The 22,209-nt window shown below is 35.9% G+C and overlaps 1 protein-coding gene across 6 annotated transcripts in view; it reads right to left on the bottom strand.

The window, feature by feature from the left end:
• Ptprz1 (protein tyrosine phosphatase receptor type Z1) overlaps positions 1-22,209 on the bottom strand; it is a 161,478-nt gene that overhangs the window by 49,389 nt on the left and 89,880 nt on the right. For all 6 annotated transcript variants that reach the window (XM_051175741.1, XM_051175742.1, XM_051175743.1 and 3 more), the window contains exons 7-11: positions 18,660-18,817; positions 18,366-18,516; positions 10,410-10,594; positions 9,280-9,406; positions 1,773-1,819 (exon numbers count right to left, since the gene is read on the bottom strand). In XM_051175741.1, coding sequence (XP_051031698.1) covers positions 1,773-1,819; positions 9,280-9,406; positions 10,410-10,594; positions 18,366-18,516; positions 18,660-18,817 — 668 coding nt within the window. The remainder of the gene's footprint in view (positions 1-1,772; positions 1,820-9,279; positions 9,407-10,409; positions 10,595-18,365; positions 18,517-18,659; positions 18,818-22,209) is intronic.

The following is a 22,209-nucleotide window of genomic DNA, read 5'->3' as shown; positions in this document are numbered from 1 at the left end:
GCTTTCTCTTTGAGCTATGCATTCTCTCCCTTAGTATTCTGGTTCCTACAATTTTCCATTCTGTTGTACTAGGAAGTGTGAAGTAGGAGAGTGAGAATATTGTTTAGGAGCTTTGTCACCTATGTTTTCATCACAGGATGGCCCTGCCCTTCTACAGAGGCTGCAGCATCTTCTGGGAAACCGTCTCTATAACTTCTCCCCTCCTTTCGGGTGTAGGTCCAGCAAACAGTCTCTGATAGCTATAGTCCCAGGTGTACAAAGCCACCTCTTGACATCCATTGGCTTTCTCACACACCTTTGACTAGGGGTTTTATTAAATCAACCTCAATGAGTACACAAGACTGTGATGTCTGTTTCTTGTTGGAACTTTGACAGATATGCTGGGTTATTTTCCCTCTTCCTGTTGAGGAACCTTTGTAACATGATGGACTGTGGTGATGTAATTTGCAAACATTGCAGCTTACTTCTCAAATGAAAAGAACTGCTTGTTTGTAATACACGTAGCCATATGTACACGCGCGCGCGCGCACACACACACACACACAATCTACTTTTCTCTAATCTTACACTGCTCAAATTTCTAGCCTATTCACACAACTATATGCTATAATAAACACAACACTGTAGCTTTACATAGAAATTTGCTAGTAATTAACATCAGAAAATTTCAAACAACTTTTGTAAGCTTCTCCTGGGGCCTCTTTAGTGTCAATATTAATTAACAATAAAAATAAACAGAGAATTGTAATCACAGCAATTATAATGAAAAGTAATTGCATACTGCACTTCATACAAGTTGGAACACAAACAATATCATATGCTAAATTAGTAGAACAAGGGCTTTGCTTCAGCTTATTAGATAAAAAGAGTTAATTTGGCAGCATAGCAGAAAAGTAGTTTTTCTTCTTTTGACTTGATTTTGTTAATAACTCTAGGCATTATTTGTACACATGTGAAAAATGAGTATACGGCTACACACAAAAAGATATCCTTAGATGGATTTTGTAAACTCTTGTTATAAAGTAAAATAAATATTTGGATAAGTTAATCCATGGTAAGGAAGGTCAATGATAGATATATAAATCATTGAGGTAATTCTTTCTGTAAAATGATAGCCTGATTAAAATTCATTACTAGGTAATGACATTATCATTTTTTTTCTCTCTTCCTACACAGTTGGTACATATGCATGTGTTTATATCATTCAGAGTACCTGGTGTGAAAATATAGTTTCAGTTATGGTGAACAATACATTTGTGGTTAGGTTGAAATACACATTCACTCAACAATTGTTTTCTTTCATGTCAAAGAATAAGATAATGTTAAAATTTGTTGATATTCTCAAATGTTTATTTCGAGAACATTGTGCTAGAAAAATACTTTTATATGAATAGCTCAAATATAAAAATACCCTATTAATAACCTAGTTCTTATTATGAGTCTGTCATTGGTTATTTATAAATAATAGCAAGTTTTAAAACTATGGAAATATTACTAGAAAAAGTAGGATGGTATAAAATCCAATATAGCTATAGCCTATAGCTACAATTATTTGTAAGGCTAATTAGTTTTTTTTTTATTATAACGATTTTTGAGTGTTAATCAAAACCTCTTCTGGGTTTGTCATAAGTCACATATATACTGAATGTCTGACATTAGCACATAGCAATTAATCCAACAGTGAATCTTATAACAGTATTGAAAATCCAAGCAGTAATTCTAGATAGGCTTTTAAACTTTAAAACATTTGAATATAAAAATGGCTATGATACCTTGATGATATCTTCAGATCCAATTAATTCAGGAAATAGGTCAAGTTCTACAAAGTTAAAAACAATATTATTAACAGTTTTAATTTAACTCTTGCAGCCTATAGGCTTATCTTTGGTTGGAAAAAGAGAAAGTGAAAAGAAAAGTGAAAAATCACTATCTTTGAAAATAATTCAAAAAGAAACTCCTGCCAAATTTTAGTTTTCAATACTAGCGACCAACCCACGACACAGCACTAAAACTGACATGTGACATTTGCATTGATTTCTATCTTCCACTGGAATAATCTTCCCCAAGCCCAACCCAACTCCCACTAAAGCTGAAAAGGAAAAACACAACAGTGATGAAACTAAATGTAAAAACAAGCCTGGTTTCTCATCAGTGCATCTTTGGAGCTGGCAGGAGAACTGAGACGTGGCAGGGGCTTTCTAAAGACTTGGGCAGGATTCATTTTATGACTTGGCTAACTTCCTAAAGTTCTTCTGACTGAAGGCCAAGTACGTCCTTATCATTCTTTCTATAGGTACTTGTACTTATTAGAATGCAGGCAGGTAAGAGGGAGAACTTTATCAGCAAGCTTCAGCACAGACTGGCACCATAGAGGACTGAACAGAAGGATTCCCATGTATGTTCTCCAGGGAAATTCAGCTAATACCATTTATGCCATTGTAGAGAATCAGTAATCAGATTCATTCAAGTCTGCTTTTCATTTTCCCAAACAATTACAACCAACACATATTTACAATTGCTTAAAAATACCTATTAACAAGTGTTAAAACAGGCTAAGAAGTCAGTGATGTAGCTCAGTGGTTGAGTGCTTTCCTAGAAATAATTAGGATCTGGTTCTTGGTGTGCAGAAAAGAATCTAGCACACAGAGAGATTACTGGGAGTTGACGGATATTTCTTGGTCTTCAGCCAAGTGTAGGGTTTATTAGGAAGAGGGTAAACACAGAGAGCTTGGGGGGGGGTCATTATTTCAACGATGTTAGTATTATATACAGGATTTTATGAAATGTCACTCCATCAGCAGTTTGTGTTCTGCTCTGTTTAAGTCTTTACATGGTAAATGCATATTCTAAAGAAATTCCATGGCATTAAATAGTCATCATATTTTGATTTTCCCTTCAATATAGACTGTCATAAGTTCATTTTTATCATCAGAAACTCACTAGGTATTAATAGATATAAAAGCAAAAACAGTTGCGTACATGAATTCTATTTAGAAGAGAAATCACATAATGTCTCTAAATGTACCCAATTCTTACGATTTAAAGTTAATACTCTTAAAAGCTTAGCTATTTCAAAGTTACTTACCCTTACTAATTTTCTGTGCTATCAAAGTGAAAATTCTCACTTGAAATACTCTCAGACTTACGTTAAATTCTCATTTTTTCCCTTGTGAAAATTGATTATGAAAGAGTTTGGAAAATTTTTATATGGACCAATTTGTTATATTTGTGTTCCTATGTAGTCATTTCCTCACATCTGGTTTTCATACTCTTTGTTTATAATGAGTTTGAATTTAAAGTAATATCCACAAACACCTGACACTTTGTAACTTTCAAGAAAAACAACATGTGGAAAATTTACAACATACAATGCTGAAAAGGCCTGTAACTTACTTTTCTGAAGGCTATAGCTAGAGTGGAAAGGCCCATGTGTGTAGTAATCTCCAAACTATGCCCATGAGACACTACCTGGGGCTTCCCAGAAGCCACATCTTTTCATCTGCCTAGAACCATGATAATAAGGGCAATTCATAATGAAATGTTTCTTAATGATGTGTATTGTACTATATATTTTTCACCTTTATAAAAAAAAAACTCAACCATTTTATACTCTTTCCAACATGCATCAGGAGATGGTTCAGATTTTTAAGACTGCTTAACTTCATCTGACTGTATACTTCTGATGGAAAACAAAACAAAACAAAACAAATTTTCTTATTTATTTGACAGGGTTGGGCCGAAGGTTGACTTCCTTCATTTCAATATTCTCAGTATGTATTGCATTGATATATTTTTAACTTTTACTAACCAGCATTGGCTAACTATTTGGGTTGTGATTCCCCCAAATGGAAATGGGTACACTCATCCATTTAGAGTTATGAGTCCCAGCTACTGAACTTGAGTTTGCTTTTTCACTGCAGTTAAGAACGAACCTACTTCTGGCTTCCGTAGATTCTGGAGCAGCCCATGTAGCCCTTTCAATCACATGGGATTCTCACAGATGGAGACATTAGGAGCAGGTCCTCATCTTCACAACCTTTATATTTCTGGTTGTGAGCCTAGCCTTTAACGGCTAAGCCATTGCTCGAGCCCTCATCTTCACAACCCTAAGAACAAACTCTCTTTGAAAGATCTTCACTCTAGTTTACAGCTGAACTCAGACCAGTTTAACAGAAATTCTGGGGTTTCATAAATAGGGAAATTTTAGGAACTGTTTGTGTTTCCTTTCAAGATGCTGAAGTCACACTTTAGAGTGTGAAGGTTCAAAACCAGCATCCAAAGTAGAGATAGTGGGTCTCATGTTGGTCTCCCTTTGCTGGCTCTTCAAAAACAGTAATTGATATTCTAGTAATTACCAATTGACTTTGGTATTACTGATACATAAAAAGTTTACAAATTATACTGGTTTGTAGAGTATAAAATTCACATTTATGTAATAGTTGATCAAACACATATGATAGACTCCAAAGCACATGTTAGATATATTTAAAAGTAAATCATTAGTAGAACATGAGAATTTTAATAATTCATAATACAAGGAAGCAACACCGATAACCCTTGATAGCAAAGTTATTTAATTGTTTTAAGGTAAGCCAAGTTTCACAGTGCAGAATATAAAAGAAAATGTAGACTCCAATTTATTCAAACTGTAATTTAAAATATAAGTATGTCATAACATTAGTAGCACAGCATGTTGTGTGGAGAGTAATGAAAGATGAGTGATGTAAACAGGACACCTGGACACAAATTTCAAAGCACACAGTGGGTAGATAGTAAAATGTGTGGATTTATTTTGTCATGCATTTAAATTTAATATATATATATATATATGTTAAAGTATCTTCTTTATTGAATAATCTTTATCAGAGAAGAGAATTAAACATGCATATGTTAGTTACAATGAAATGAGTATATTTATGAATTATTCATTTGTAAATATAATTTCCCAAACTGTCTCTTAAAGAACATTTCTTCTCTAAGAAGGCATCCTTGGAACTTTTAAATTACTTTCTTACCATGAATTTATGCATTTATTTTAAAATAGTGCTTGAAACAATTCTTAACGGACATCAGTTTATGTTAATGTTGTTGTATATAGTGAGAAGTAAAAATAGGATGGACAAATGGTAAAATTGTAAAACTATCAATTTAAAAACACAACTGAATCAAATTAAGAAGCTAAAGAACCAATTTAGAAGCCTGAATTTTCCTCAGCGAGTGAATGAATGCTGGGGTCTATGAAAACATGAGGGCAATTATAAACTGCCTTCTTCATTTCATGTGAACACAATCAATAAACTATACAGCATTTAGAAACGCTTATTTTACTTAACAGCAGATTAATTCAATCATCTGTAGTATAACATCAACAAGGAAAGGGAGTAGCATGGTAAACAGGATGAAAGGGCTCTGATCAGAGAGAGCTATAAGATCCTCACGAACTTAACACATTCCAATATTAGCCATACGAATTACAAGATTCGCTAATGAGAAAGTGACCAGTCTTGCCACACTACAAGGTAGCATCACACAGTCCAGAGTGTGCCATGTTTACCACAGAAACAATAATTAAGCTAATGTGAAATGTAAGTAAGCAAATTAAGATGAAGCCTTTGAAATCAGGAGGAAAAGTTTAGAATTAATATTTATTCATGATTAATAAGAAAACTCTGAGCTTGGAATAAGCTGGTTCTTGATGAAGAAACTCTTTGATGGGTATAGATAGGGGATAGTCTACCCATTATTTTCATCAGTCAAATATCACCCTAGCCTAAAAAAATCACAACTATACAAATCGCTTTTGGGGTCTAAGACATCCATGGAGATTAAATGGTAGGTCCAACCTAGAGTCCCGTCATAGAAGTGTTCAACAGTGCCCCGATCCTTTGAATAAATAGAAATTAAGTTGTAATATTTATTATTGTGATCAATGAGAAAATACTACAATGATTAGCAATGTGCCAAGGTAGACTCAATCTAAAAAAAGAAGCACCCAGAAACAAGTTATACAGAACACACCCATTTGATCATTTTCATATGCAACAAGCATCTCAAAATGAAAAAAAAAGAACAAAAATTTTCAAAAAGTTGAAAAAGTAGCATAGTAACCAGTATAAGATAGGATACAATAAACAGCTCATTTCTTATAAATGCCTTGGAATCTGTTTTATGTACAGAGATGTATATATGAATCTAATATTCAGACTAATTACCAAATAATACCAAAATAATTCAAACTAAAATGCATCAATTATATAATAAATACATTTTGATCTCTTTATATGTCAAGGCCAACCTGGACAATGTTGTTTTGTTACTGATGTTGCTTTCTGAATAGATACATATGGGAAACTTTGGAGAAAGTTGTTCTTTGGCACAGAACATAACCATGGTCAATTCCTACAAGTCTCAATTTTTTCCATTTAAAAGCAACCCAATTTTCAAACCCAGAGAGACAGATAACCTGGGCTCCTGGGAGCTCTTGGACTCTGAACTGACAGCCAGGGAGCCTCCATGGGCCTGACCTAGACCCTCTGCATGTGTGTAACAGTTGTGTAGCTTTTGACAGTTGTGGAGCTCCTAGGAGTGGGATCAAAGGCCTGTCCCAGGAGCTTGAGCTGGCTTTTTGGAACCTACTCCCTATGCTGGGTTGCCTAGCCCAGCCTTGATGCAGACAGAGGAGCTTGGTCTTGCCTCCACGTGATATTCCATGCTTTGTTGATGCCCATGAAAGGCCTGGTTCTTTCTCAACACAGACAGAGGAGGAGTGGATGTGAGGAGGCAGGGGAGAGGCTGGAGCATGGGAGGAGAGAGGAGAGAGTCAGGATGTAAAATAAAATTTAACAAGATAAAAAAGAAAAATAAACAACAACTCAACTTAAAAACATGAAAAAAGAAATAAAGGCAGAAAAACAAAACAAAACAAACAAACAAAGGTCATGTAGTGGCCCTGAGGTATAACATTTAAAAACAAGCATGTCATCACATAAACAAGTCATAAAGTACCAATGGCCAAGGGTTGCTAATATTTGGTTGAGAATGCACTCTGGTATGTAACAGTCATACATTCCTTACAGTTAAAAGCCAACTAGTTAGAACAATCATACAAAATGATGAAACATGCTACTTTTTTGAGCTGACATTGAATTAAATTCCTACTATACCCTTTAGGCAATGAAAGCAAGGCATTCATCTGTACATAAAACATAGTTATGCTATAACTATTCATTTGACATGAAAAACTTGTCCACACTGTAATGAAGGCCTATGATAGGGAAGGCGCATGTGTGTATATATGCATTTATGTGTGTGTGTGTGTATATATATATATATATATATATATATGCATATTATGATATATACCCATACATATATGTACACATACACACTTCAATTCTAACACTTGGAAACTGCTTTTAGCAATAAAAGGAAAGTTATGAAAATTTGGAGGTTCTCAAATTATGCCTATATCTTCATTTGTTTATTGCATATGTTTGAGATCAAAAGATTTTTTCCTTAATGTTTAGAAAGGATGCATGCAGAAAAATACAACTAGAAACACAGTTGTTTCTGCAAAAATAAGATTGGTGTATTAAGGAAGTGCAAAACATGCCCCAATCAAATTATAAAAAGTGGAAAAACATTTAAAGTAAATTTGTGAAGTTTTGTATAGACATTTTAAGATACCTGGCATGATTTAAGGATAGAATATACTTACTACAGGCTTTGGGGGCTGAAAAAGAAATAAATACAAATGAAACCAAGTCTTAAATAAGTCTAAAATAAGCGTCAAGTTCACTTGTCAATTTCCATTTGATGATTTTGCAAGCATGAATGGATCTTGTTTTTCTTATTATATAAGTGTAAAATGTTGTCACTAATAAATGTACAGATTACCTTGTATTAGACAAGAGTTTTTTTTTTTCTGCCCTGTAACAGAAAAGAAAATTTTCCTTTGTTCAAAAGGATACAAAGTCAGTTCTATGTTTGTTTTGGGGAACACTCCACACTAATTTCCACAGTGACTGTACCAGTTTTCATTCCCACCAATAGTGATTAAGAGTTCTGCAATGGTTTGAAAACAACAACAAAGAAATGGCCCCCATAGGGAGTGGCACTGTTAGGAGGTGTGGCCTTGTTGGAGGAAGAGTGTCACTGTGGGGATGGACTTTGACATCTCCTTTTTCTTAAGCTATGCTCAGTGTGACACACAGTTGCTTCTGCTGCGTATGAATTAAAATGTAGGCCTCTCAGCTCCTTCTCTAGCACCGTATCTGCCTGCATGATACCATGAAGATAATGGACAAAACCAATTAAATTTTTTCTTTTATAAGAGTTGCTGTGGTCATGGTGTCGCTTCACAGAAGTGGAAATCCTAAGACAAGTTCTTCCATTACATTCTTACCACCATTGGTTGTCTGCTTTTGTTGTTCTTGAAGAGAGCCATTCTGACTAGGGTGAGATAAAAATCTCGAAGTGGTTTTCATTTGCATTTCCCTGATGGCTAAAGATGTTGAACACTTATTAAAAATATTTATTGGTCACTGTGTTTCTTCCTTTCTTCCTTCCTTCCTTCCTTCCTTCCTTCCTTCCTTCCTTCCTTCCTTCCTTCCCTCCCTTCCTTTTGAACCATTTCTTTAGTTCACTGTCCTAAGCAACACTTTATTATTTACTGTGGCACTATTCACGATAGCAGAAAATGGAACCAGCCCAAGACGTCCATCAGCATGAATGAAGAAAATGGACATAGCCCATAATAGAACTGAAGTCAGTCATTACAAAAGAATCAGGACATTGGTGGAAAAATTGGTGAAGCTGAAAAGTACTGCATTAAGCTAAGTAAACTAGCCCCTGATGGACAAGTGCTATATTTTTCTGTATAATGTGAATTCTGGATTTTGTTTTATCATCTATCTGTAGGGGTAGGTGGGTACTGGTCATCTAATTAGGAAGGAGTCCATGAGAGGGGAAAAAAGACGTCTTGGGTGGGGGGGTGGTAGACTATGCACGGCATGAAAGCAGAAGGGTGACTTCTGGGGTGGGAAATGGACGGGGGGGGGGAGGGAGGAGAGGAGTGAGAGGTTCAACACAAACTTGTATGTCTGTGTTGGCTATAATGAAACCCATTGCTTTGAATGCTAACAAAAATAAATGTTAAAAACAAAACAACAAAACAAACAAACTGAGTGAACAACTGAGTCAGAAGAAATCACACGTGTGCCCAGTAATCAAAAGAGCCCCATTTACTCAGAAAATAGGGGAAAATGTCAGGACACTCACCACTGTCCTCAGTAGGCATGTCGACTATCAGCTGGTCACTGTATTTTCCATATAAGCCATTAGTGCATATGGCCACTATTTGAAGAACGTAACTCATATTAGGTAGTAAGTTATTGAGGATAGCACCCTAGAAGAAAGATACTACAAGTTATACAAAATACTCTTCTCAGAACCCATTAACAGTGAAAAACTAACAACTGCCTTTATCTCGATACGTGTGCCTGCATGAAAACGCCTGTGTGAGCACATGCGGGTGGCTTTGTATCTCACAAAGCAGCGTTAGCTTCTTTATAAACTATGAGAGGAAATATTTGCTCACACGTTCCTCATCTTCTCGTCTATCATTCTCTCTATATTCTAGATGGATGAATTTAACAGTAGTTAAAATCTTTATCTATTGTGTCCATATGCCATCAAATATACTAATAATGGTGGGTTAATTCAAGTAGGTTCCCTGGATCTGCAGTCTTGCTGCCTGAACGTAGAGCCCAGAGACTTTTATGATGCAGTGTGTTTTCCTGTACCTCCATCTACATCAGGGATTGCCAACCCACCACCACTGGGCCAACCCTTCCCTATCAGATTAAAGTCTAGTATTAAGATATTTGCGTCATAGAAGGAATCTGCGCTGTACTTTCTTTAATTCATGTAACTCACGTGCATAGCTAAGAGGGTCTTTTATATTGTTCTATTCTCAATGTTCTGACCTAGTCACCATTTTACATTTGTCACCGAGAAATCTGATGCAAAGCCCTACCTTGCTTTTCCTGTGATCAAGTAGAGAATACACAACCCATACAGGGTGAGAGTCTCAAGCCAATTGTGACATTTTAATTGGAGCATTTAATTGTTCTATATGCTACTTTATTTACAAAGGAGGGTTACATTACTAGTGTCCACTGCTTAAGTTTTCCATAATATCCTCCTCTTATAATGTTGTTGACAGTGACATGATCTTCTTGTATTTAATTCCAACTACTGACATAATTTGTTATGCCTTATATTCCCGGAACACCTTCACTCAAAATCTACAGTGTCCAAAGGTGAAAATACATAATTACTTGTAAATTCTTACCTGGGAAGTCAAACTATAATGTTATCAGACAGAAAGTAATTCATCTCATAGTTACCAAGTCCTGATAGCCATCTGTTAAAAACTCATGCTTGGTTTGGTCGATCCCCTCCAGTGGCTGGTAGAGAACGGCAAACTTCTCAATCATGGTGTCATAAACAACTCGAGGTCTTTCCCACGTGACCAGAAGGCTGGTGTAGTTTTCAGGGTCAGCCTGCACATTTTCTGGTTCTGAACTGCACACTTCAGAAGGAAAAAGGGTAAGTCAGTGGCATTATGGTTGGCTCCTGGGAATTGTATTATATAAAAGATTCTATTGAGGTTTTAATTGTACTTTAGTTCAATGCAAAGTAAAATATTATCTCTTTTATATTATGACACTTATGACCATTTTTTTGTCATAAGTTTTGGAAGGTAGAGGGCCTGTTGTAGCCCTTTTGACTATGATGCATTTTGATGGGAGTATGTGTGTATCTCACTGTTTACAATGGATCCTTCCTGTGTCCATAAACACAGTCAGGATTCAATTACAGGTGTTATGTCCACAAACCCAATCTATAACCCAAGTCCCTAATTGAAAACATCACATTTTAATTATTTTCTGCCCTCTTAATCCTATTGAAATATAAGGACCATGGGTCCTTTCTCCCCTTTCTTTTGCTGTTGCCTAAAACATGGTTTAGAATCAGTGAACATAGGAGATCTTCAAACTCATGATGTCTGTATATGCCCTGTTAGATACCTGATGAGTGTATTTAGCTTGGGACTAGAAATATTCAATTATAAAATATGGTCTATAGCTATTAGAGAAACTCTGAAATAACTCACACTTCCCAATCCATGAAAGCTGTATCAAACTAAAACCATCAAGTCAGTCTTTATGAGAACTGGCAATGAAATTCCACTTTGGCATCATTAACAGATTAAATAAATAACTGGAAGGAATTAGGATATCTGTCTGGCATGAAAATCAAATTGTGAAAAAAAAACTTCCAAAACTGTTCACGTGTCTGTGATAAGTTTGGAGTACCTTACACAGAAAAGGTTAGATGCCACAGACAATTTGCAAAGCAGAGGAAGAGAAAAATCTGTCAAGACAAAGATAAGACATTTACTGCCCAGACACTTTTTTTTGGATTTACTCCTTTTTTTTTTTTCCTTTCTTTTTATTTATTTTATATAACCAAGTCCATTTAAATGAAAACAAACATTTATAGACAATATTTGGGAATTTGGGCATTGTTCTTCCCAAACTACTTCCTGCTGGTAAGGGGCACTGTCATGGGGGATTCGAAGAAGATTCAGATATCCTAGCTGTAGTCTGTAGGGCTGCTTTGTCCAGCTGTTTTGAATGTAGGATCACCTGGTCCCAGACACTCTTTTTAAGAGACATTTACAACTGCAAAACTGTGCCATGAAAGCACATGGGTGTCTACAATGAACCAAGCATTGTGGGTAAGATACCTATCGGGATTCAGAAAATGTGCCAGCAGGTGTTTCAGAAGGTGAACCAAGGGGTTTTTCTCTTTCCTTGTCCTTTTTCTTTCCTTTTATTTTTCGTCCTTGCCCCTTGTAGTTTGTAGTTCGTTTCATAGACACATGAGGGCACTCAAGACTAACAATTGCCTGCACAAATAGCCTGACTTATATTCAAGCATATGTTAGCAATTTGATTATCTGCAACTCTGTGGTTGCAACAGTACATTAGTTAACCACAAAATATTAACATATGTTTTGAATAAGTACGTGGATAAATTTGCATGAGTTAGAGATAAGGGTTTATTCCTTTCTTCTTTTTTGCCCCCTGCAAACTAGTGATGTTGTATTTTTTTTTTAGGGAGGGCTTAGAGTGAGATGCTCCTTCAAGAATAAGAGGAAAATTCTTTCATTGTGGAAAAAAAGTGTGAATTCAAACTAAAAATATGTTTTCAAGTCATGTTTAGACTACACCATAGACTGCTCCCTGTAACTCTTCCGTGATTTTCCACCAGATGGCAGAAGATCATCAAACATTCTCAAAATGAGAGCCACACAAAAACTATCATTGGAAACCAGGCTGCCTCCTTCCTTCTCAGGGAGTGTACCTGCAGAAAGTCGATTTCTGATAGGAAAATCAGTAGATTTTTCTCCTCCTAAAATAAATCCCTCTTTTTTTGAGAAGGGGAATGCTTTAGGATGTATTAATTTAATGCACCCACACAAAACAAAAACTCTATAGAAAAGTAGAAATGTGTTAGTTGAGATATGCCCAAAGCACCCTTGTCTAACTTCCCAGGTTTGTCTGCATCTGAAATTAGTATGATTATCTTATTAGAAAGATTTAAACTATACTAAGCCAACTATCTGAATGAAAAATCAAGAAGTCTTTTCCAAATCAGTATGCATTTCTATATCAAACACACGTCAAAAAAATTTAAACAGAAAATGTTATAATTTCCTTCTGTAGGTTCCATCAACTGTACTGGAAGGGTATGTTACTTTTCAATTCATTTCCATAAATCATACTCAATCTGGATCCCCGCCACTCATTCTTTAAGCAATGACAGCTAAGAGAAGGAACCTGGTTCATGGAGAACACAGAGTTCTAGAAAGTGTTTGAGTATCACACACAGGCAAAGTACCACACACACTCCCTACCAGATCTCCTTGTTTGAAGAGCCACATATGTTCTGGATTAAAATCAGCTGTAGCCTTCCACCCACATTGGTTCTTGTTACTCTGGGCATCTAGGTACAGCTGTTGTTCCTGTTTGCTAGAAGCTCATCCCTGTCATAGCTTTCTAGTGTTGACATTCAGAAAGTTTCAAGTGTCTAGTTTCTGAATTCTAGACTTCATTCTCAGAGAAATGCTCAACAAACCAGAACCAAAACAAACAAACAAAACCAACCAACCAACCAACCAACCAAAGAAAGACGGAAATAAACAAAAAACCCTGCTACTTAGATCAGGTGGGGCTGTGCTCAGCATAAGTCCCATATAACTCTTCAAGGTTGTAACGTGTGTCACTCACATTTAGCTGGCATAAAGGGCAGTGGTTAATTATCTACTGTGTTATATGGAAGAATTTGTACTACAAAGAGAAATAACCAAAAGTTTTGTCCTAAATCTTTATGACAAAAGGAAAAAGTAGAGGAAACAGAAAGAAATGGAAGAGAAATACAGGAAAATTGCATGGTTATGAGAAATCTCTGTTAATCAAGAAAGTTGATGTAGAGGTAGAACTAGATCTCAGTTCCTTTTGGCCTTCCTTGTTCTAGTGCACGTCCTGAGACACATGCAGTTTTCCTGGATGGGGAGGGCGTATTCTGCATTCTGTGAACTATGGCTAAAAATGTGCAAAGAAAAGTCAGGTAAGGTGGCTTAGGGGAATGTCAAGGAAAATGCTGACCGCGCATGTACATAGACTTCATGCTCTTCTCTAGGGATTAAGAGCAATTCTCTCAGCAGTTCAATTTGTGATACATGATCTTCTAAGAAGTAAACGATCTTTATATTGCTTTCTGACTATAATTAGGTCTAGTGCTATCTACGTGTGACCTTAACAACACTATTTGAAACTACCGACTTTCCAAAAAGTAGGTTTGCGAATGTATAATTATAATGACATTTTCTAGGAAATGATAGAAAATATCTTGCGGTTCATTGCCTTATGCTACATAGTTCAGATACATTATGCTACGAAGGATCTCCCAACATGCTCTGTTTCTTGAAAAGCACACTATATTGTATCCCTTTAAATTTGTCCATTAAATTTTTTACAGTACTGGCTAACATTTGAAGTATATTCATATATGCATCAATTAAGTACATTCTGTAAAAAGTATTTTAAATGCACACCATGCTAATATTGCATAGCCATACTTCTTCACTGTGATAGCTTGATTCTCAATGCAAATGACACATGGCAACAATAGCAGTCACTGTGTCTGCAGCCCACTCATCTAAGGCACTGTAATATGTTGCAGAATTTAGCTTTTTATTAAAAGTTTCACAGCAGCTCTCTGAGGGAACCACCTTAATTCTTCTCATTCTTTCATAGACGAAGACATAGTGATTTATAACAGCAACAACTTCATCACTGTTTTTATATAACCGAGTACTGGTGCTGGGTTTGGAAATAAATGCCCTCTGGTCTTTGAAGCCCAAGTTCTTTTTCCTGCTTGCAGCCCCTGCTCTCCAAAGGGAGAGACTTACTAGTGTGCTAACAACATAGTATGATAGTGTCTGCTTGGGAGGTAAGGAATAAATAGGATCTTTACCTACTTTATACTTTTGCATGTTTAAACTGTTGACCATAGTGCTTACTTAAAAGGCAACTTTTATTAAATACTTCCTGATCAGATGGCTCTATCAAATTCAATGGTTCTTAGCTTCTACAGTGCCCACTTTATGATGTCCAAATGAAGTGTCTTTCTAAGAAATGGTAGCCTTACGTCAAAGCAGAAAAGCAGAGCTGTGGCACTCTGGGGAAGTGAATACTGAATACTGAGTGTGTAAAAATGAATATGGTCTGGGCTTCCATTTGCAGGGCACTTGGAAACAAGGACTCACACTCTTTGTGCATGATTTGCTACAGATGTTGAAAATACATATTTCCTGTGATGCATTTTTTAAGAGGAAGATTCCGACAATTTTTATCATACATTTTACTTCTGTTTTAGGCAAAATGAAGATATTAGATATTTATAAAGGTAGAAATTATAAATATACCTCAAATGTCCAAGACTAAGGAAAAGATTTAATAACATTTCACTATGTAGTGGAATACTATATAACAGCTTATTTAAGATTCATTTACTGTCACTATGTGAAATACCTTCCATTATGAGATATAACAATGTTTTTTAATTGGAGTGGAAAGTCTGAAGGACATTCAACAGAGTTCTCAGTGGTCATATTTGGTTGGTAACATTATCAGAAATTTTTAGTGACTTCTGTGAGCCTAGTCATATTTCTTTTTCTTTTGTTTGTTATGCTTTTTTTTTTTTTTTTTTTTTGAGACAGGGTTTGTCAATATATCTCTGGCTGTAGTCTAGACTGTAGAACACAGAGATCTGCCTGCCTCTTCCTCCTGAGTGCTGGGATTAAAGGTGTGCACCATGGCCACCTGGCTCATATTTTCTACTTTAACAATACAAAAAATGTAGTTCCTTATTTTCAGACTAAATTTAACAAAATTAAAACTAGAATTCTATCTTCAGTTGTCAAGTTCAGTTCCAAAAGAAACCCTCAAAGGGATATGCACAACAGGTTAAATAAATACTAAGAAATGCTTACTGGAATGCAAACATTCCTTATAGAAAAAGAATTGTTCAGCTCATAAACAAACATTCCAATTCTAAACACTAGTCCCCTTTCTCTCTGTTTAGAGAGAAAGTAACCCAGTTTTTATTGTAATTTCAGCAAATGCAAAATATTATACAGTGGGAATCTGAAAGATTACTCTGTAATTATCTTTATATGATAAATATATAACATTGTCAAATATAATAATAGTTTTACCTGAATAGTGACAGAGTTCAAATAAGGAAAGTGAATTGCTTTATTGAATCTTTTTCTCAGTCACTGAGGAAATGACTTTTAAATTTTATTATGACACAGATACTTTTGAAAAAAATTAGAATCTTTCCTTGAAACTGTCTTTAATCGAGAATCTGAACTGTATGCCATGCAATGTTTTGAAGACTTTTAGCACTTAATTTTTTTTTTCAAAGAACATTAAATAAAGAAGAACTTGGCATTGACTTGTCTGGAAATCCAAAGCTATTCATTCTTTCGGTGCCTGGAGCCAGTAACGTATGTTTTCTGCAGCCCCAAAGGCTAAGGAACAAGTGAACTGAACATACTCTTCAACTCGTCTTTGTGTTCCTCACTTATCAAGAGACGAGAAGGTTGTGCCTACTGGACAGGGACTGCCCTTTATTCCATACTGCAGGTGACAGTGAGATGCTTAAGGTGGAAATCTACCAAGAAAGTGAGGCAGGGGCATGGGTAGCTCAGAAGCAAGGCAATGAGAACTAGCAACACAGCAGACAATGGACCAGGATGATTTAGCAGAAAGGGCTACTTCTGGGGATGGAGAAAAGGTGTGTTAAGTAAGACAGGTGACTTATTAATTGTTGATAATGCTTTATACTAAATCCAAATAATATTTGACTGAACATTCACTGTATAGATGAAACTGATAGATAGGCAGATTTAATCTCAACCTGAAAATCCCACTTTTTAAATATAAACCGAAGCTTTAAAATTAAATTCTATGTAACTGTGTAACTAAAAAGAAGAGGAAGAAGGAGGAGGAAGAAGAGGAGGAGGAGAGGAGGAGAAGGAGAAAAAGAAGGATGACAGGTGTTCTTTCACTATTCTGACATATTGTTAAATAGAGGCCCTTGGAGTGGGCCCATCTACTTGGGTACACTGCATGGAATCCAGCTGAACATTGTTAACCTTGAACTCCATGGCTGTGATGGCACCTGAGAGCAGTCCTGTGCATGGGCCAGATTCAGGGTGGGGATAAGGGTCCCACGAGAGCTGATCTCTGGGTAGAGGAATATCTTGTTTGTGTTTAGGAGAACCAGGAGCAGGCAAAAGTGTGAATTCAGGTGGGGGAGGCATGCTGCATAGAGGAAACATGTTCAGTGTGACTTGTGAGAATGTGTCTCCCTGCTTTCAGGGGACCTCATGGAGTTTAGAGTGAGGGAAGAAATCTTGATGAAGACGGGTTAGCTTTAGGATAAGTGAGCATGAAACATGTCCTACATTAAGTGACAGACTATGATATTATTCTCAAAGAATCGGGGATCCATCCAGAGTTTTAATAAAATGTGATTTAAAATATAATGAAAAAAGCAATAATTTTTAATTTGCTGTGTAGTCTACTGCATTTTGGAAAAGGAGGTGGTTCAGGTTCATTTTCATTTTTCTGATCAGTTACATATTATTCACTAGGAAAACTATTAAAGTAATTGGTGTGCCTGGCAGAAGTGTTACTGAATTTTATCACTTTGGGCAATTTTAATTTGAATGCTAATGCCACACTAGGTACTGTTATTCAACACTGCTGTCATTTTCTTTTTCTTCTTCTTTTTTTAAAATTTTGTTTTGATTGGAAAGCAAACACTTCTAAATATTACATTAAAACAATAAAAGTATGAACTTTAATTATTAATTTTAATTGATATTTAATTAATATTATTCTTGACAACATTGAATGCAGAGCTGAGATCAAAGATTATCTTGTTTGAAATGAACTTCAACTATTTCTTCATGGGTTACTACACTCTTGTAGAAACAAAAAGAAACAAGTCAGAGTTACCACTGGTTGTGTCCTCTGGACATTTATGATGGCTTTGACTCCTATGTCAGCCACAAAAGGCATCGAACATATGTAGGGAACACAAACACCTTTCCTCCTCCTACTTGTTGGTTATGACAAAGACAAACTTATTTTCCTCCAAAGAAGGAAACTGAGGGTATTTTTGTTTATTAATAGTAATTCAGTGTAATGTTTTCAATACCTATTAGGTGCTTGAGTTTTTCTCTTGGAACTGGTAACACAGGTGTGTTTACCATGATCTCATGTTGAGGTTCAGTTCTTGTTACCATCTCCAGCCCTAGCCCCTGATGATGCCTACCAGACACGACACCCAAGATCTGACTACCTCTGCTTCATATTCCTTTTCCTCTTAGAGCTTTTAGACAAGCAGATACTATAAAGTGAAGCTGGAATGTGTATGCGGTTTTTGTTACTTACTGTTAGAATTTGGAAAACTGGCTTCCATTTACCAGATCTCTATTTTTTTTTTCTTACTTGTAAAAAATTCATAGAGAAAGAATGGATTTTTCAAGTTCTCATTTGTAGATGTGGGAACCACAATTTAGGGAAGCTAAATTGCTTGCCTACAGCTACAAAAGTTAATTTAAAGCTTTCAAAATTTCTGTTTTCCACCACACCAAAATAACTGACTATGCTAAGCCTGTGAGGTGCACAGAAAAATCATATTTCAATACATACCTGCTTCATGAATCTCTTCCTTTCCAGTGTATGAGGAAAACACCTGCCTGGAAAACTTGTACTGTTGCTCTCGGAAATTGTTTTGTAAGTAATCCATCAACATGACATAGCCAGACTGTTGCATTGTGAGAACTTCACAAAATACAGCCAGCTGGAAAAGAGACCAAATCATTTAACATGTCTGCTTCAAAAGCCCCAGCAAATGCTTTTAAAGTGATACTCTTCAGCAAAGCTACAAAACAATGCTTTCACAATAGCTTCAAATCACTTCATTATGTGAGCCCCTGAGATTACCTGGCTTTCGGAAATGCTAACTGTATCCTTAAAAACAATCCATTCAACAGTGTCTGTGCAGGGAGGAGATGTCAATGAGCCGTTGTAAATGTAATACTTGTCAGTAGAGTTTGGCAGAAGGTTCTGCAAGATGAATGGATCTAAGGCGGCCTGCTTCCCTGTGAAGAAATAACACACATCTCAGCTGGAGACCCAACACTGGAGTTAACTTACCAAATGTTTTACGAAACTTATATACTTATATAACTTATATAACTTATATACTTAGTCAGAATCGAAAAATTAAGAATGCTAGATATATGATATATATGCATGTATATGTAATATAATGAGCATACCACCAAATGGCTTTAAAAATATCATTATAGGCTGTTAAATGTCGTGTCTTGTAACCTGATGCTGAAAAAAGAACATTTTATATAAAAAGGTAAAGAAATCTATGATTATATCAACAGATGTCATGTACATATTTTGAAAAAACTCATTCTAGTTCATGGAATATGAAAACAAAGGCCTCACCTGTTGAGGAGTATTGTCAAAAGTCTATAGTGAGCATTGGTTTAAGGGTAACATACTGAAAGCTTCCCCTAAGAATCAAGAACGAGACAAGGGTGTCTTAAATCATCACTTTTGTTTGATATTAAACATGAAGGAGAAGAAGAAAACTGTATTGAGTGAGCTAGCATATATCTTGATCCCATCACCTGGGAAGCTGAGGAGGAAGATCAGGAGCTGGAGGCCTGCCTGGGTTACTCAGGAAGACACTCTTTTAAAAACAAATGAGCGGGAAGGAAAAGGATTCCTACTTATAGGAATTGATATCATCACAATTTGCGCAAGTAGCGCAACTTGCGAAAATTGTGTATCTATGGCTTAGGGAACATTACAGAACTGGAGGCAGATAGATTTTTAAGAGTCATAATACCAGGAAGTGAATACCAGGATGAGAAACATTCTCTCCTAGAAGTGGCTGCACCAACAAGGCTTCAACAATGACAATATCAGTGGACATGTTAGCATGAAGGTGGGAAAATGTCATGGGATCCCATCCCTAGACAGAACCACAGGCAACCAATGATTGCTGGGAGGGGAAAAATTAACCTCTCCCAGGGGTTAGTCCCTTCTTATTAGCTGTCCAGTTAAAAGTGGTCAGCCCTGAAAGCCATATACACACAAACATCAAAAGCATACACAGCAAATTGTATTTATACATATTTGTGCATACACATGCATACATACATGCATATGTGCATATATGTAAAAATTATATTTAAAAAAGAGGCTATCAACTTGAGAATGAGGAGGGATGTGGAATGGGCTGAGGGAGAAAAGGAAAGTGCTGTAATTCCATTTTGATTACAAAGTTTTCTTTTCAAAGGGGGCTTTCTAAATAGTGTTCTAAGTGGCTATCACTCCCACAGCAACTGTGAAAAAGAACTGTCGAGTGGAGTAGTCACTACAAAAACAAAACAAAACAAAACAAAACATTTTTTTAAAGAAATCAGAAGGCTGAGGAAACTTTTGGAAAAGTAATTAGGTAATTATTGTGGGGCAAAATGGAGAATAAGAAAGCCAGAATGTGTTCTAGCCAGCATTTTTTGGGTTCTGGGTTCTTTGGAATTTCAAAATCAATATGAACTGATGCTCCATTTTATTCTTTGATCCACTGACCTCATGTATTAGGACATTTCCATGTTTTAAAAATGACAAAATACTATTAATCACAGATAAGGAAAATTGAGTCATAAAAAGGTCTCAAGTGTTCTGGAAAAGGATACATAATAGAAATGTTACTAGTATGGAATAAGCATGTGTGGTAGTCTGAATAAATACTTGTCTTAAGAAATTCTTTAAACTGTAAAAAAAAAGGGGAAGAAGAATTAAAGGCACAAACACAAGTATACCCACAAGATTTGTAAGGCAGGGAAATTAAGCAATCCTCTGTGTGGGTGAAGAGCTCTCACTATGTCAACAGACAATGTAGAAAAGATTGGATGTGCTCCAAGTGTTTTATTTCTTTCCTCATTTAAGTTATTACTGTTAACTATATACCACATTTGCATGCTTCAAAATAAAATTGAATCAAACACGTATACTGAGTATTTTAAGTGACTATTCAGTTTAATAAACAAATCTTTCAAAGTCACTGTGCACAATACCAATACAAGGAAAAAAAATTCAATTATATTTCTACATCTGTTTCAAACAACACATACTGATTTTTCTGTAACATGAGTTTTCCCCTCTATTCCATTTCTTTAGATTTTTGTCATACCATATATTTTGTTCATTTTCTGTCCTTCCTTTCCTCCAAGACCTCCCAGATTCTCCCTCCCTCCCACCTTTACACTCAACTTCATGACTTTTCTCTCTCTCAAAAAATACTAAAGCCCCAAACCAAACAAAAACAACAAAAAGCACCAAACAACAAACAAAATTGGGGTCTGTTTTGTGTTGGCCAAGTACTCTTACATATGGGGCCTGTCCTGGAATGTGGTTGATATACCTAGTATCACTCATGTACTTCGTGAGGCCCTGTTTCAAAAAAAAAATATTTTTTTAAAGAATCATTATTAAAATAGTAAAAGAGCACCTCAAGACCTCAAGGAATGGAAAATGTATTTTGAGTACACTATGCGTGTGTGTGTGTGTGTATTCTTGTACATGAACTTGCTTGCAGCTTAGAAAATTGTTACACAATTATGTGTACACTTTATTTTTGCATCTCTACAACAGTGTTTGTCAATAGCACTGCCCTGGCCATCCAGCTCTTTCTGCACTGCTTTTACTCATATAGGCAGTTACTGGCTGGCTAGCTGGATCTCTTGCATTTCCTCATCTTTCTCAATATCTAGTCCAGTCCATGTCTTCTGCCCTGTCCAGGAGATTTAAGTTATTATACAGTATTCCTGAAGCCAATTTAGTCTGCGTGAGATGGAACCTTATTAGAAGAACCCAGGGAGTTTTAAAATAACATCAATGTCACAGACTTCCCATCACTGAAAATAAGAATTCGAGGAGTGGGGCATGGCCGCAAGCATTGTTAAATCTATCCCCAGACGATGCAGACACATAGTCAAGGTTAAAACCCAGGTATAAGGAAGTGTTTTAAAGATTTCCATCTTTCTGATAAAATTTGTCATGGGTTATTATTAATAAAATTAGAGCTAATTAACTACAATTTGAGTTAAAAGCTAAATATTACAAATAGAATGCTATTTGACTGAATTACATTCTCTTATTTCAATCCATTAGGAAGTTCACATTTTGTTTGGCTTAATGGACTATTGATATCTAGATATGTCCAATATCAAGATGAAGTTACTAGAATTTGGTGTCCCTGGGACCTTAACCCTACACAAAGAACCATGGGTAACTATGGAAAGCTGTGACCAGGAGAGGTGGGGACAAGCATACCAACTGGTTGTCCAGTGCCAAATAATCAGCCCTGAAAACATACATATAGGTAGCATTGTATGTATTCAAAAGGTTATATTTAGGAATATATATGTATATGCATGTACATATACACATGCAATAATAATTAGTG

This window comes from Phodopus roborovskii, unplaced genomic scaffold (assembly GCF_943737965.1).
Source record: "Phodopus roborovskii unplaced genomic scaffold, PHOROB, whole genome shotgun sequence".
NCBI classification, from domain to species: domain Eukaryota; kingdom Metazoa; phylum Chordata; class Mammalia; order Rodentia; family Cricetidae; genus Phodopus; species Phodopus roborovskii.
Note: the sequence above shows the minus strand (reverse complement) of the source record. Positions and strands in the feature narration are given on the sequence as shown.